Source organism: Phalacrocorax carbo, chromosome 9, assembly GCF_963921805.1.
Source record: "Phalacrocorax carbo chromosome 9, bPhaCar2.1, whole genome shotgun sequence".
Classification (NCBI taxonomy): domain Eukaryota; kingdom Metazoa; phylum Chordata; class Aves; order Suliformes; family Phalacrocoracidae; genus Phalacrocorax; species Phalacrocorax carbo.
In genome coordinates, this window is record NC_087521.1 from 33451766 (window position 1) to 33467550 (window position 15785).

Genomic DNA, 15785 nt, shown 5'->3' on the forward strand with positions numbered 1-15785 from the left:
ATTTTTAAGTCTTTATGTGGTCAGTGTTGCCATGAGTAGCCACTTCTTTTTGGAAGATTTCTTCCGCTCCTCAACCTCCACTATTTGACACAGCAACAAGTAAATACTAATTCTCAGTAGCAAAATTCATTGAAGTTGATATTTAGCCTATCAGGTATGGACTAAATTAGTGAAACATTATGGCTACTGCACAACTGTGTAACTAAGCATCAAGTAACTAGCTTCAAATTAGTTACTTGTTAAATGCAATGTGGCTGTGTCATTGGTTATCCCAGTTGGAACTGTAACTAGGTTAAAGCTGCAGAAATAGCTGTAATGAGGAGTTTGTAGTAGTTTTTCTGCAGAAATGAGAGTCCTGGACTAGAAATCTATTCTACTGTTCCATGGGCCTTATTGTTAAAAGGTAGCAGTGGTTCATGTAAAATCAAGTAGAAGCTTGCTAGCTTTCTGTTTCTAAAGTTAAGGGAAATTTCAATACTAGAATAGTTTACTGTCTTCCTGCTTTTTTCTTCCTTGGGCCACTCCCCACCCCACCACCACCCAAAAATAAATGCAAATACTTTTTCCCCCACCTCCTAATGCTCACTTTTTTACTCTTTCTCCATCTGCAGGCAATGGAAATGGAAGTAGTAAGAGTGTTTTCCTTACCATAGATAAAGATCAATTCTCATAAGCAGGCTGAGCCTATGCTCTGATAACTTAGTGATTTTAATTTGGAAGAGAACATGATGGTAATCATCACCCTTGGTATTGTTTAACTAAATGTTCCCAGGACAGGCACGACTGCTGTGCAGCACGCTGTATGTACTACTAACCACTGCAAAATGCACGTACTCTTGAATTGCTTCTGATTGGACTTTACTACACACCCTTCCACAACAAGCAAAGAATCAGAGCATGGTTCTTCAAAGGAGGTTTTTCAATAGCTCCTTATTAGAGAACATGACAACTTAGAAATCCTGAATAAGTGAGTAGGCAGCTCTGTTCTCACCTATATCTTTTCACATATTGTAGACCATCCTCCTTCTGCTTTATCTTGTAACCATATACAACAGCTCTCATTCTTCTCACTTAACCTTGAAACCTGACTTGTGCAACTGTTGTTACACTTCTGTCTCTACTTCTGAAGGGCAGTTGCTGAAAGGATTGTATGGGAGCATGTAACCACACATGAGGATGGTGCTTAGCTTCCATTTAGCAGTTTGTCAGCAACGCTTTAGGTATAAAAGCAAAGTAAAGGGGATCAGGTAATTCTGTCACACACAGTGAATGGAAGATCAGCCCTCAGCTAATGCTTTAGAGTGCTGATTTGAGTTTCCCAACTGGCACTCGCCAATGAATCAAACAGCTGAATCAGCAGTAAAACTTCAGTAGTAAATGCAGCTTGAAGAAATGCAACACAGAACTAAAGACTGACTCAGCGCAACAGCTATACACCACTGCCTCAGGAGGAGACACTAAAGGACGCTCTCTGTCATGGTCATGATTAATGTTGGCTTAGGCAGGCCTGAACAAGAGTTCTAGCAGCCTTTGGAAGCTGTGCCCAGCTGGAGAGGCAAGAGTTCAGGTAGCCTGACTCCAGCTAAGGCTTAAGCTTGAGACAGTCACCAAGTATCAAGACAGACCCACCTACCCCTGTGGAATTTCCCTTGTCACAAAAAAAGTAGAACCTCTTTCTTGTAATCCTGTTAAAAAAGACACTATAGCTAAATCTAGGTGGTTTTTTGAAAGGGGAAAAAAACCACCAAGCCTGTGACAGAAAGCTTTTGTTTAAGATGACCATTAGAATTTTAACTGCACATGCAAACAAGCTTCACTTTTAACTGAGTTTTAAGGTGAACAGAATTGTTTAGTGTCTTGACAGACAAGGCAACAAAGTGACCAGAATAGACAGTCTTTTTCCCCTAAGAAGCAGGAAAAGAAAGCTGGAAAGCAAGAAAACTTCTGGGAAGGTCAACAATTGATAAAGCTGACTCCAAAGTGATATAAGAAACTACAGCTGAAACTGTTTAAAAAGAATCTCAAATAGGGCACAGTAGTAAGAGGAAGCAACATGAGCCTGACAATATCTTTCCTTCTTAATGTCTGTTTTGATACAGAGTACAATTGCTTCTTGATGATGCTGGCCTATACTCTTGAAACAAAAGCTGACAGACAGTAAAATGGAAAATTTATTAGTGCAAGTTGGTCACTCAGTTTCTTCCAGCAAGTACATAATAGCATCCCATGCTTTATACATTATAAACGAACCTGTTCTAAGTTAAGAAAAGTTGAACTTATTGTGAAGTAACAATGTGTTACATATTGTCATCATCTGATTCATCTTCCTCTTTCAAAGATTCCTATTAAAAAAAAATTTTAGTTAATAGTTTTGACAGTGGTTCTATAAATCAACCTATAATAAGCAAAATAAGTTTTGCTGTAGCTTCATGATCCTCTCAATCTGCCCAAAGTCATCTTTTCTAGTTCCTATCTTAGGAGGTAATACTGAGCACTGTCATTAATTTTAGAAAAGCAATGCTGGAAGTCTAACTTTCTCCAGCTGGTTATCTTTAAAAACTGTTCTACACAACATGACTTACCACCTCTCCTACTCACTTATACCACTGTTGAAGAGTTAATGCATTTACTTTTGAAGAAGAAACACAGCACCTGTGCAGGCCTGCTGAATTACACTGTTCTTCAAAGTAAGAACTACCCCCTGGATTACACTGTAAACTTCACTGTTCTGCCTTCCGAATAACATCAGCTAATGCTGAAGTGACGCGTGTTGCGACTACACATCTTCCAGCCACCACAACAGTAGAAGCCTAACCTTCAGTTAGTTCTTCCTACTCTGGACTTGTTCGTCAAGTGAAGCACTGAGACACCACCAAAGTCAGACCTTACCTTGGCGTATTTTTCTGCCTCTTCCCTGATGTCTTTGGGAACAATTTCATGTTTTCCATTGGTTACTGCCAATAAAGAAAAGTACATCTTAACTAGAATCCACACAAAGACCTTGACAGAGAGTTAATTTAAGATGCAGTGTTTTACTTTAGTTACAGAAAATTATAAATTTTGTATAGTGTTTATAGAAATTACAGAAATGCATTACTTTCTCCAACCCAGCTGAGTTCCAGCTCAAAAGCTTTATCCTTTACTTCATCGTGAACTATGTAGATTCTGGAAGGAACAGACAAAGTACAGATTAGGACAGATTGATCAGTAGGCTAAATAGACTTCCTTCTTTTCACAGATCTCTTCTGCTGAAGTACTAATGGTTAACCGAAGCTCTCCCCATCCTTTCTCCCCAGCCCGCTCACACACACGCCAAAAAAACCCCCAAAACAAACCCACCACCCATCCAAACCATCAGCGAATTTTTGGGCTTAATTGCTAGTATAACAATACATTACATGATTACAGCTAAGAGGTAGGTTGAGATGTTCAAATTATCCTCCTTGGAACAAACATTAAGATTCAAATACTGCAGAACTAAGGCTATGTCATCATTGCCTGGTTCTGCTGGATTTGTTACAATACAGGTAGGAGCGTCCTGTATTTCCTATCAACCTGATTTCAGTTTACACTTAAGACTAAATCCCAACACCATCTTGTGTCTAACTAGAAGCCATACATAGGTCTCCATATAGACTGCTGTGCTTATAGCAAACGTGACTGGAATCAGAATTTAATCTACAAGGGGTATTACAGCATATGCAGTACCATCCACACTAGTAAAATCACTCCTTCGACTGTGGGATAAAAATGTTACACTGTAGCAGCAACATTGATCTGACTGCATCAAAGTATTTGGTCCTCAGTGGCAGAACACACTGTAGCGATCCTGAGTTGAGACATAAAACAACAGCAGAACTTAACCTGTGGCTTCACACTTGTTGGGGAGGGTGTATTCCTTAGCTTGTTTCAGAAAGCATTAATAAGTCAAAAGCTGAAAAATACCAGCTATTTCTAGCCAACACAGAAAGCCTGGAGACAGTGGAGGAAGGGTACCTTCAGCATCACACTAAGTACTTCCAGTTACAGTTTGATAAAGTATTGTGGAACAAATATAAAGAGCAAAGTTAACATTGGTATCCAGGGAAATCACGCTATATGCTTATGTTCTTCTGACACCCTTCTGTCACTGTTAGGCTGGACTCACAGATCATTGATCATCTATAGGCTTTTCTTACATCTTCAGCTTGTTACAAGCCTTTCGCAATAAGGTGTACCATTACAAGCTCTTGAAGAAATCGTTAGTCTGGATGCTGGCTAGTATTTTAGGGTTAAAAACATTATTAAAGCCTTTGCTATCTTGCTAAATGCTACTGCGGAGCTGAATTTGAGCTGAAAAACAAAACTATACCTCGAGCTGCTGTTAAATTTTGAGCTGAGGCAGAATTAAAGAACAGAAGTCTCTTCATTATTTGAAAATCCGTGCCTTATTTCTGCCATTCTAGAACTGCTTTGAGGTCCTTGCTAGGTTTTAAGAACAGAGATCCCACAAATTCTTTCCTCTAGCTGCTGCCATGACAGCCTCAGACACGAACCCTGAAATAAGCTCACACGCTGCAACATCACTGATAGAAGCATATTTATTACTTCTTTCTAAGCTTCTAAGCAATATCCATAAAATCCTGGAGATTACAGCTTTGCAGCTGCAGATTTATTAACTTTATGACAAGCACAGAACATGACCCTGAAGCATTAAAATGAAGTGTTGTAGATGCCTGAAAGGATACTTCTATTTCTTTGAAGAGATACTAATTCACAAAGTATTTTCAAGACAGTTTACTACTGGCCAATTCACGCTCTACCTAGCAGAAAGTCCTCTCTCTTCCTGGTATCTTTTTTCCCCTCACTAGTACATGGCTTACTGAATGGTACCTTTTTTCCTTGTAAATGCACTATCCTCATACAGAGTTTGTGGGATAGTACGAGGGACTACAGCCAATTCTATCACTGATGTGTTGTTCCAAAGTGCTTCAGTAAATAGAAAATTAAATATTTCCAGTCTTTTCATGTGGTATCAAGCTTTATCTTGTAAATGAGACCAGCTATACCCTATATACATCTTTAAACAAGGAGTTACACTTCTTTCCTAAGCACTTTTGTCTCTTTTAGGCAAATAGGAAGGCTGGGTCAAGGACCTCAGCTTCATTTCTGGACTGCTCCTTCATGTCTGAAGCATCCCTTCATTGTTCAGGCTGTGTAACAAATTGTGCAGCTCCTTCTTCAGAATGAGGACCCCAAGGAGTTTCCCTCATCTGTCACCCGGTTTATGTATTTTAAAACCAGTGACTACATAAAGACAGTTTAACCTTTAACCCGCTGCTGCTAAAAGCTGCACCTGTAAAAAGTAGCAGATGAGATCAAAAGGCCTATTTGTTACATCCTTCAGCATTTTTCAGTACTGAGTAGCATAACCCAACTCACAGGAGAAAAAATATTAACAGCAGAAGATCCTAGAATCAGCATGAGCGCTCATCTAGTAGAAATGAAACCTGGTACCCAGTTTAAAAGGAATAGCTTCAGTCTGAAGCCTTTGCAAGCTCACCAGTACAGATTTTTGTCAAGTTAGAAAAACAGGTTGGAGACTTACATTTTTGCAACCTCTTTGACAACATCACGGCAGGTCATCTCCTTCATCTGTAGACAGAAAATATACAGCTTAAGAGAATATACCGGTTTCCATTTCCACAAGGCCAGAACATGAGTGGCTGCGCACATGCCTAATGAGCATACTGTTCAGCAGTGATAAACATGACAAAAGACTAGAGTCAAATTTATTCTCTACAATGAGTCTTTCGGCCTGCTACATGCAAGTCATACTTCTGCTGAGGAATTTTACAGCTGAAAGATTCTATGAAAAAAACGTTACGTGGAAGCTTCCCCAGTTCAAAGCAGTGATCATCCAGAAGCTTAGAAGCTAGACAGATAACCTGAGCCTTGTAAAAGCTTGACTTTTCTTAGATGCTTTACAGTCAACTGATATAAAGTAGCCACATGTACAATATGGGGGAGGCACCATGTTTTCATGTATGATATTCTCTCTAGGTAGTATAGTAATACTTTCGGTCTTACCAACATTTTGTGCAAACGATTTTGACTTTTTAAGTAATGCCCTAAGAGGAGAATGTTGTTCCAGTGTTAACAACCAACTGCATGTCTGAGCAAAGCATCAGCATCTCATTTTATATTTTCTTGCTGTTACATCAGAATCTTCTGACAGTTTCCCAGTTAATCAAAACAAGGTCTGCCAATTTCCATGGCATAATAAACTTATGTTTTGTAGGTCAAATCTTTTGCTAGTCAACTCTATATTGCTACTTTGTAGTCCAGAATTCTTCTAGATTTCATTAATTCAGGGTTGAAACAAGATTAGCCTTATCTCCTTTCCCAATGCTCACATTTTAGTGACACTTCCCCTAGCATAAAGTGATTTTCAAGTTAAAAAAAAAGTTATCATTTCTTTCCCCACTATTTACATTGAACTCAGAATGTAACCCATTATAGATATTTTACCATCTCATTCGGTGGCATGGCAGCTCATTTTGAGACATTAGTAAAGGAATGAAGATGTCAATGGTCCTGCGTTCACGCTGAGTGTCACAGCGCTTTCTGGGGTGATGCGCACACCCACAGAAGCAACGGGGCAGAGAAGGAATGCCCAAGCCAGGTTAGACAGACGTGCCATCACAGTCCCATCCCAAGAAGTTTCCTAAACAGAGAGAGACCCACATCCCCAGCCCTTAGGGATCAAGTGTCACAAGTGCAACACACGCAGCACTGGCTGCCATGTACAAATATAACTTGTGTCACACAAATACTTCAATTACTATGTGTATTTATGCATATAAATTTAGTAGTGAAAGAGGAAAACCCAAAGGTCTGCTTCTATTACACGTATTTAAGACAGAGAAAACTAGAGTAAATTTATTTTTTGCCATTATCCTTTTCCCATCCCAGGTATGTTAATTCTGCAGGCAATAAGAGTAAACACTGTTAACAGTTCAGCACAGGAGTTAATTACGATTATGTCCCTATATCAAGAAGCTGTACATGGCATCGGAGCTGCATGAGAAGCGCTGCAGAAGAGCAAGAGATTCAAGTACTCTCCACGTGACTACAAGCTTTCCCACAGCTGAAGATATCAAGACATTTGCATAAGATGCAACAGATGTGATCAATGCAGTGTTTTCTGCTTGCGCCCTCAGCTATACGAGGGTTTCGCATACTCTGTCCCCTCCCAGATACCGCATCTGCTCTGCAGGACCTGTAAGGCCGGTTTAAAGTTTTGACTACCTGCTTTCCTTTGCCTCTTACTTTCCACCGTAGTAATTCCCTCCACAGGAGCAAACCTTAGTTGACAGGCTACTGTAGGGGTATTACCCCACCAGAGCTTTTGTACTTCTGTCTTCTCCCCATTTCAGTTTTGACAAATTCATCTTGTCAAAATTAACTCTGACCTGGAAACCTGCCCAGTCTACAGTTAACAAAAAGCATTGCCACGCAAGACTGGACTCACTTCACATGGCTGTGACAAGATCATACGCATTACTGAAGACATTCTGCAAACAAGCCATTAAATAAATAAATGCAGTTAAGGCCATATGGCACACCACTGTTCCCATGTACTAAACTTTACAGGCTCTTATGTAAAGTTCAAGCAATAGACACACTTATCAGCTGTACAAAAGCCTGGTCAATAAACCAGAAGTTTTTGAAAATCCCAGCACTGGACTGAACTTTTTTGGGGGTAGATTGTATGTTACCCAACATATCATTATCTTTCTGCCGATTTGCACACATGGAAACTGAAATTATGATTTCCCAGGTGCCATGATTCCAGTATCAAGATCAGATGATCTTGTAGGCTTCTGAGTTTTAATTTGGTATTCAAGCGTCTGACCAGATTCAAGACTGGGTGAAGCAATGCTAGGAACATTGTAATTTTCCCTATAATTTTTCAGTTATGATGCCACAGCACCATAAACAGACCATTCTTAAAAGTATAACCGCCTTATGAGCTCTGAACCATTCCAAGAGCAGCTGTGATGTGCTTCTGCAGAGTGAAACCATAAACAAGATGCAATCAGAGTAGAAAGTAAGAATTGCATGAGACAGACCAGGAGTAGGATTTTTGTCCCATGTTAATTGTCTCCAGTTTCAAGGGTGTCAGATATTAAAACACAGGAGAAGGACAGAAGCCTTTTAGGGTTCTACCACAGTTCTAAGTCAGCTTAATGCACACTTGGGTACGTTTCAGCAGCCCTCCCTCCACAGACTAGTTTTCCACAGCCAACTGTTTGCATGCTCATTCAGAAGGCCCCGAAACAACTTCTCAGTACGCGCTCGCAGAACCTCCTTGTAACACTTGACAAGTTACGGTATTGTACAAGCAGGAAATGCTGAACAGAAACAGCTCTTCTTGGTATCAGTGATGGTGTGCCATACAGTTGTGCTCTTCCTAGTGCTCACAGCACTAAAGTCCTGTCCATCAGACACGTAAAGCTGTTTCAAAAGGTGTTACAGTCAGCAACAACAAGCTACTTGAACACATCTTTTGAAAAAAGGCGGTACCTCAGCACTGGCCAGCTGGGAACCACCATCTTACCTGGCAAGGATTTTATCTTTCTCCGTTACATTTTCAGAGTCATAATATTCCAGTGGTCATTCAGTATTCTGCAGTTCCACTCACTGTCCTTAACAAGACCAACTTTTTAAACAAAAGGATCATCTAAAACCTTTGGGAAAAAATAGATATACCACCCTGTACAATGCTGCCCTAAGGTTTTCATTCACAACTAAAAACTTAGTTACACTTTCATATTCACTCAGTTACTTCACTCGCTGACACACATGGGAGTGTATGTTTATGCTTCCTGTTTTAAACACATACACTCCCTCCGGACTACCCATTGCCCAGGGGCAAGACGTGAGAAATACTGCTATTACAGGGGCTAAAACATCTCCTAGAACATACAAGGAAATATTCCATCTGCTTCGCTTGTATTTGATATATTTTCTCATCCAAAAAGGCAACATAATAAGCTTGGAATATTTGTCTTGAAAGAGCACAACAAAAATGCCATACCTGAAGTTTTTCTATCTCTGTTTTGGCAGCCTGCCTGGCTTTACCAATGGCACACCCCCAATAACCCTACAAAAAAAAAAAAAGGAAACAAAAAATATGCACATTTAATGAAATACTAAGCCCTCTACAGTTCTCACTGTCACTTAGTGTATGACAGCCCCCACCCTACTCACACATCGAGAGGCTAATACACAGTAATCCTCGGTATTGTTCTAGCTCAGGGCACATTCCTGAGCTGTTGAATAGAAACCAATTCCTAGGTTAAGTACTACCGCTCTTGATAGAAAACAGAGAGCTCAGTAGTTCCTGGACAGAAACATGTCTGCTCAATTTGCTGCAACAGGTAGGTTTTTTATTGTTATTACAGTAAATGGAAGAGCAAACTCAAATTAGGGAAGTTCTAAAGGATTAAAAAAAAAAAACCAAACCCACCTATCCCGAAAATATATTGAAGTGTTAGCACATAAAAATGAAGCACTTTGTTTCCTCAACAGCTACAGTACTGCATATATTGAAAGAAAATTTTAGAAAGTCAGAAGGGTACGAGCATATCATCCCGTGTGTGATACACAGCTGGAGAGGCAGCGCTAACAACAATTAACAGAAGTATCTATTTTGATTTGAGCTGCTGTTCGCAGCCAGTGTCAGAGCAGCAGCCCTCTCTTATCTGAAGCTCTCTCTTACCTCAAGTATTTTGTGAGCAGGGTGTCACTACAGTACTTGCCCCTTTGGGCAGTGCACGAGACGTTTCATTGGATATAGCCAGGTGGAATGAACTCCCAAATTTCTCAGAGACAAGCTTTAAAACTAGTTTCATGGGGACTGTACTTCTAAGAAATACACATGCGTATTTAACAAGGACATGCAAATGAGCAAAAACCCGCTCTGTTCATTTTAAGCAGCGATTCATCGGAGATCTTCCGAGACAAAACAAGAAAAAAATTACTCTCTTCCAAACGTACTGTTTTCCTAACTAGGAACTGTTAAAAGGAGTGCTTATGCCAAGATAGAAATATTTTTGACACACTCACGTATGAAACTCCTGATGGATCAATCATGTATAGTTGTGCACCATCATCATCATCATAGGACCCCAACATGAAACTGGAGGGGGAAAGTGACATTAGAAACATTTCTTCTACCAACCCACAAAGAATTTCAGAGCCTACACACCAGCTCAGGTTTCCTACATTCTTGTTGCAGCAAAACTCCCACTATCCTACTACATTCCATTAAGCAATTTGCCTGAACAGTTCAGTGGTACCGTGACAGCCCAGCACCTGTCTGTAGCCAGGCAGCAGATCTCAGTTTATTAGTCCCTTTGTACTAGAACTGCATAGTAGTTGCAATCTGCTCTTTGGGTATTAGGGCAAGCAGCATGATTTTAGAGGAAAGTTTTGCTTTCATTACTGTGACAAGACTTAACAGCATCAACTCTTCACCTTTAAAATTCAGGAACAAACTGGCAATCTATGTAGAAGCTTGGCATGCTTTATGGAAATCTGAATTCTTCACCTAAGGTTTTACACACACAAAGAAAGAGGAAGGGAATGTGCTTATGAGATGAACTGTAGGTTGCTAATTCCGAGTTTAAAAAAAAGACCTTAGACAACCTAAATAGTTCCAGCAGTTGTGAAACAAAGGATCCTTACAAATAGTGTATGTTTGAAAGACTTACCTGCAACCAAAAGGTCTGACAGCACTGTATAGAGTGTATGCATGCACATACATAGCCACTCTGTCCGCAAGATGCTAAGCAGAAAAAGAAAAAAAAAAAACAAAAAACTTTATTTACAGAAATTAGTAAACCTCAAGTAGTAAGATTTAAATTTTCAGTGTTATAGTATCATACAGAATCATTTAGGTTGGAGAAGACCTTTAAGATCATCAAGTCCAACCGTTAACCCAACACTTCCAGGCCCACCACTAAAACATGTGTCACATCTACACGCCTTTTAAATATCTCCAGGCACAGTGACTCAGCCATTTCCCTGGGCAGCCTGTCCCAATGCTTGACAACCCTTTTGGTGATGAAATTTTTCCTAATATCCAATCTAAACCTACCCTGGCACAACTTGAGACCATTGCCTCTCGTCCTATCATCTGTTACTTGAGAGAAGAGACAAACACCCACCTCACTACAGCCCGCCTCAGGCAGCTGCAGAGAGCGAGAAGGGCTCCCCTCAGCCTCCTCCAGGCTAAACCCCCCCAGCTCCCTCAGCCGCCCCCCAGCACACTTGTGCTCCAGACCCTGCCCCAGCCCCGCTGCCCTTCTCTGGACACGCTCCAGCCCCTCAAGGGCCTTCTTGTCCCGAGGGGCCCAAACCTGAGCCCAGCACTCGAGGTGGGGCCTCCCCAGGGCCGAGCACAGGGGCCCCATCCCTGCCCGGCTCCTGCTGGCCACACCAGTGCTGACACAAGCCCGGGGGCTGGTGGCCTCCTTGGCCACCTGGGCACTGCTGGCTCATGCCCAGCCGGCTGTCAGCCAGCCCCTCCAGGGTCTTCTCCACCAGCAGCTTTCCAGCCACTCTGCCCCAAGCCTGGACCGTTGCCTGGGGTTGGTGTGACCCAAGTGCAGGACCCGGCACTTGGCCTTGTTGAACCTCATGCAGTTGGCCTCAGCCCATTGATCCAGCCTGTCCAGGTCCCTCTGCAGAGCCTTCCCACCCTAGAGCAGATCGACACTCCTGCCCAGCTTGGTGTCATCTGCAAACTTACTGAGGGTGCACTTGATCCCCTCGTCCAGATCATTGATAATCAAAAGATATTAAACAGAACTGGCCCCAAAACTGAGCCGTGGGGAACCCCACTCATGACCAGTCACCAACTGGATTTAGCTCCGTTCACCACAGCTCTCTGGCCTTGGACATCCAGCCAGTTTTTACCCAGTGAAGAGTACACCTGTCCAAGCCACGAGCAGCCCATTTCTCCAGGAGGATGCTGTGGGAAACTGTGTCAAAGGCTTTACTACAGTCCAGGCAGACAACATCCACAGCCTTTCCCTCATCCACTAAACGGTTCACTTGTCATAGGAGATCAGACTGGTCAGGCAGGACCGACCTTTCATGAACCCATGCTGGCTGGGCCTGATCCCCTGCTTGTCCTGTCAAGACTTGAGAAGTCCAGAAAACTTGAGCGAATTGTGCCAATTTCTTACCTTCAGTGGAATATCGTAGCCATAGTTAGATCTAAAGTTAGAAGCCTCTTCTCTCGCTATGTCCGCCAAAGAACGAGCGTCTGCCAGAAGTCCCGCTACTGCCTGAAATGAGAATCACCATCAGCTAGGTCAAACACACCATGTAGTAACTTATTAATAAAATCAATGTACAAAAGTCTAATGATGTCACCTGTGATTTCTACTAAATTCTATGCATGACTACAGGTGAATTCAGTCAAGCTATTCATCGGCTATCAAGCTCAAAACGTGTCAATATGATTATATATTAATACAGTATAGAATTTCTCTAGGAAAAGTCAACGACCAAAATTATCTTCATGTTAAATAGTGTCTTACGATTTGCCACCACTTCACTAACCCGAACAATACTTCATATTATGTATGAAAAATTGTTTATCATAAAACTTCATCTAATACTCAAAAAAGACAACCATAGCAATATACTTTTTCTTTCCTGTTTTGTTTGACTACTGGGATTAGAAGCAAATCCAACTCTCTGCCTGATACTCGCAATGTTACCAGCAGACAGGTTCAGGCATTTCTGTCACACAGTTACAACTACCTGCTGTCACCCTGACATCACTATTACAGGTGAGCCAGTGACCTATATGCCAGTCTTTACAGAATTCAGCTGACTCCCACACTGTCGAGAAGAGAATCTTCTGGGAGTTGGACTCGATGATCCCCATCGGTCCCTTCCGACCTGAGATATTCTGTGACTCCATGATCTTATATGCAGCGCATTTCCCCTCAACATATCTTACCTGTTAACTGCATAAAAAAAGGACTTCTTTAACACTTTTGCTTATATTTACATTCACCTTTGAACAACACTTTTTAAAAGCTCAAAATATGTACATTTTCTATTTTAAATTTGGACATAACTTGTGTGTGTGTGCGATCAAGAATAAATTGCAGAAAACAGTAAACAAAAAATCCACTGGCGTTTCCAACTATGTACACAAAAGCATTAACATTACTCTCTTAACTTACTTATTATTAATCCTGTGATACACAGATTTCTACTTTTGAGGGGAGTCCCCTTCAAAAAATGAAGAACTAAACCAGCACCTTACCATTCCAACATGTCGATCGACATTAAAGAGACGTTTATTGGAACCCTCTTCATAAAGCTTGGACAGAACTAGTTTTTCTACCCCGAAGACAACCCCGTCTTTGCATCTTATCCCAATTGCTGTACTGAAAGACAAGATAAACGTAAGTTTCTCGTACAGAACCGTGGTGTAAAATATGTAACAGAGAATTAACAAAATACAAGAAACAATTACATAATTTCCCCAGAAGTAGATTTGTTACAACTCCGCTTCTTACAACTTACACTTACAACTGAGGACAACAAGGGGAAGCCAAAGCCAAAGCTCACTACACCCCCAAACTTTTTCTTAAGCAGAGGAGGAGGGGGCTGCCAAAAGTCCCTGGCCAGTAGTTCTGACCAGGCTACATGCAGCGGCGGCATCGTTTGGAATGACTGCACAGCTGCTGCCCCGACACCGAGCCGAACAGCGCTAATATGAAAACCACGGATTGTTTAACCTCTCCTTTTGGTGAATTCACTCTTCATCTAGGAGATGTGACAGCTCTTTCTCTAACCCTCTGAAAGGGCATCATCAGGCATAAATTACCAACCATGGCACAAACCGCTACACAAAATTCTTCCACCAGCGCTCATCTGGCAGCCGGTGGCTAGAACCGGACACTTGGGTGATCCGGTCCATGCCTTGCTAATGAATCATCTCGCTGCCACTAGAGCACAGCTGGGATTTTCGCTTCGCACCATCCTGTTGCCCACACTCAAGGGAAGAGAGAGACTCTCAGAAAAGCTGATATAGCTTTAGCAGAACTTGAATGTCCTCTGTTTCTTGAGGAATGCATCAGAATTTTAAAATTTACGAGGCCCCGAGCACATCAGTCTTTCAGTGCCTCAATTCACATCCATAAAACAGGCTTTTAGATACTGCTACAGCAGCTCTACCACTGTACCAGCTAAGCACCTTACACATATTAATGAGACCTGCAGTCAGATTTTGCCCCAAAGCATTAAATTTTTATTGCCCTTAACACACACGAGTAAGTTCACTACCTTTGTTTGCATTCTGCACAACATATCAGTTTCTAGCAAGCAAAAGTGATTCCTAGCAAGTGGCAAAAGTGACTCTAAGATTTTTTGTGCTTAATATGAAGCTTCCTAAAATCAACTTAAAGACACGGTTGCTCAAAACTAATTTTAACGACGTAATTTTATCTGCAATGCCATCATGCTTGTCTAGTCCGATTACCCTGCTTTGAAAAAGGCCCACAAACAGACAGAGAAGCAGGTATTTATATCTTACCTACTATTCTCCACAGCTTTCATAGCATACTCGACTTGAAATACTCTGCCGTCTGGAGAAAACGTGGAAGCTGACAGGTCATACTGAAGAAAAAAAACACACCACTCAGGAAAAAAAACAAACCAACAATTATATCCCAGTATTTTCAGAAGTTTATTTACTTAAAAATGCAAGACTGTCACCTGCATGACATTGATGGCTGCAAAGTACCAGCAGCGGGCCGCCCGCTCACGTTCAGCAGCAAACACACACTAACATCACGAGAAGCCCCTGCATCAGCGCTGGGCATACATACCCACGCTTCGAGCCCCGTCAGCCCAGACGTTGCACGGGCCTGAAATCGATGTGCGCTAGGCAATATTTAACACCGGTGCGAGCTTTCTGGGTGCCTTTTAAATTTATTTTTTTAATTGATATTTATTAAGAGGTATGTATTTGAAAGGCTTGAGGGACACTGTGGCCACAGGCAGGCTCGCTCCCAGCCGGCTGAGCACCGCAGGGGCGCGGAGCTGCGGGTGGGACCACAGGCAGGGGCCGCGGGAGCTCCGTGACCGCCCGCCGCAGGCCCGGCCCCGATGGCAGCAGCCCCGCTCAGCGACCCACGCCGACGCGGCCCCCACCCGCGGCGGACGGCGGCTCCACGCCCCGGGTGACCGCCGGGGCGGCCCGGCCTGAGCCCGCCGCCGGCCTGGGACGGCCTGTGCGAGGCCGCGCCGCCGCCCCCCGGCCCAGCGCAGCACAAAGAGCCCCCCGGGCCGCCCCCGATCGCTCCCGCCCCTCCCGACCCCGACAGATCCCCGGCCGCCGCCTCCGCTCTCCCAACGGGCCGCAGTGACTCAGCAGCGGCTCCGGACCGGGCCCCGCCGCGCTGAGGCGAGGCGAGGCGGAGCTGACCGGCCGCCATCCCGCGCCGCGCCGCTCCGCGCAGCGCTCCCTCACTCACTCACCCCGGTGCCGATGGAGCTCATGGCGGCGGCGGCACCCTCAGCCACGGCCCGACGGAGCCTCCCCTCCCGCCACCGGGCCTCCCGCACGCTCCCCACCGCCCAGCAACGCGCGCTCCCATTGGACACCGCACCGCCCAACCGGCAGCCGGCCCTCAGCGGGGCGCGAGCACGGCACTTCCCCGGGGCGGGGCCCTGACATCAGAGTGGTGAAGAGCACGTGCCAATAA

At 43.2% G+C, this 15785-nt stretch overlaps 1 protein-coding gene across 1 annotated transcript; it reads right to left on the minus strand.

Moving 5' to 3' along the window:
- Positions 1 to 2153: 2153 nt before the first annotated feature.
- On the minus strand, positions 2154 to 15716 carry PSMA3 (proteasome 20S subunit alpha 3). The gene is made up of 11 exons (XM_064461046.1): positions 15559 to 15716; positions 14612 to 14694; positions 13337 to 13460; positions 12240 to 12341; positions 10761 to 10834; positions 10114 to 10186; positions 9083 to 9148; positions 5588 to 5634; positions 3098 to 3165; positions 2890 to 2954; positions 2154 to 2342 (listed from the first exon to the last, which is right to left on the minus strand). Exons 1-11 carry the CDS (start codon positions 15577 to 15579, stop codon positions 2298 to 2300), a joined length of 768 nt encoding a protein of 255 aa, XP_064317116.1. The 5' UTR covers positions 15580 to 15716; the 3' UTR covers positions 2154 to 2297.
- Positions 15717 to 15785: the final 69 nt, after the last annotated feature.

Excerpts from the sequence above, each read along its gene's own strand:
- PSMA3 (XM_064461046.1), bottom strand. The coding sequence starts at position 15,579 with ATGAGCTCCATCGGCACCGGG. Across the intron at positions 2,955-3,097 it reads ACTCAGCTGGGTTGGAGAAA|TAACCAATGGAAAACATGAA; the intron begins GTAATGCATTTC and ends CTTTATTGGCAG. Across the intron at positions 2,343-2,889 it reads AGGCAGAAAAATACGCCAAG|GAATCTTTGAAAGAGGAAGA; the intron begins GTAAGGTCTGAC and ends TTTTTTTAATAG.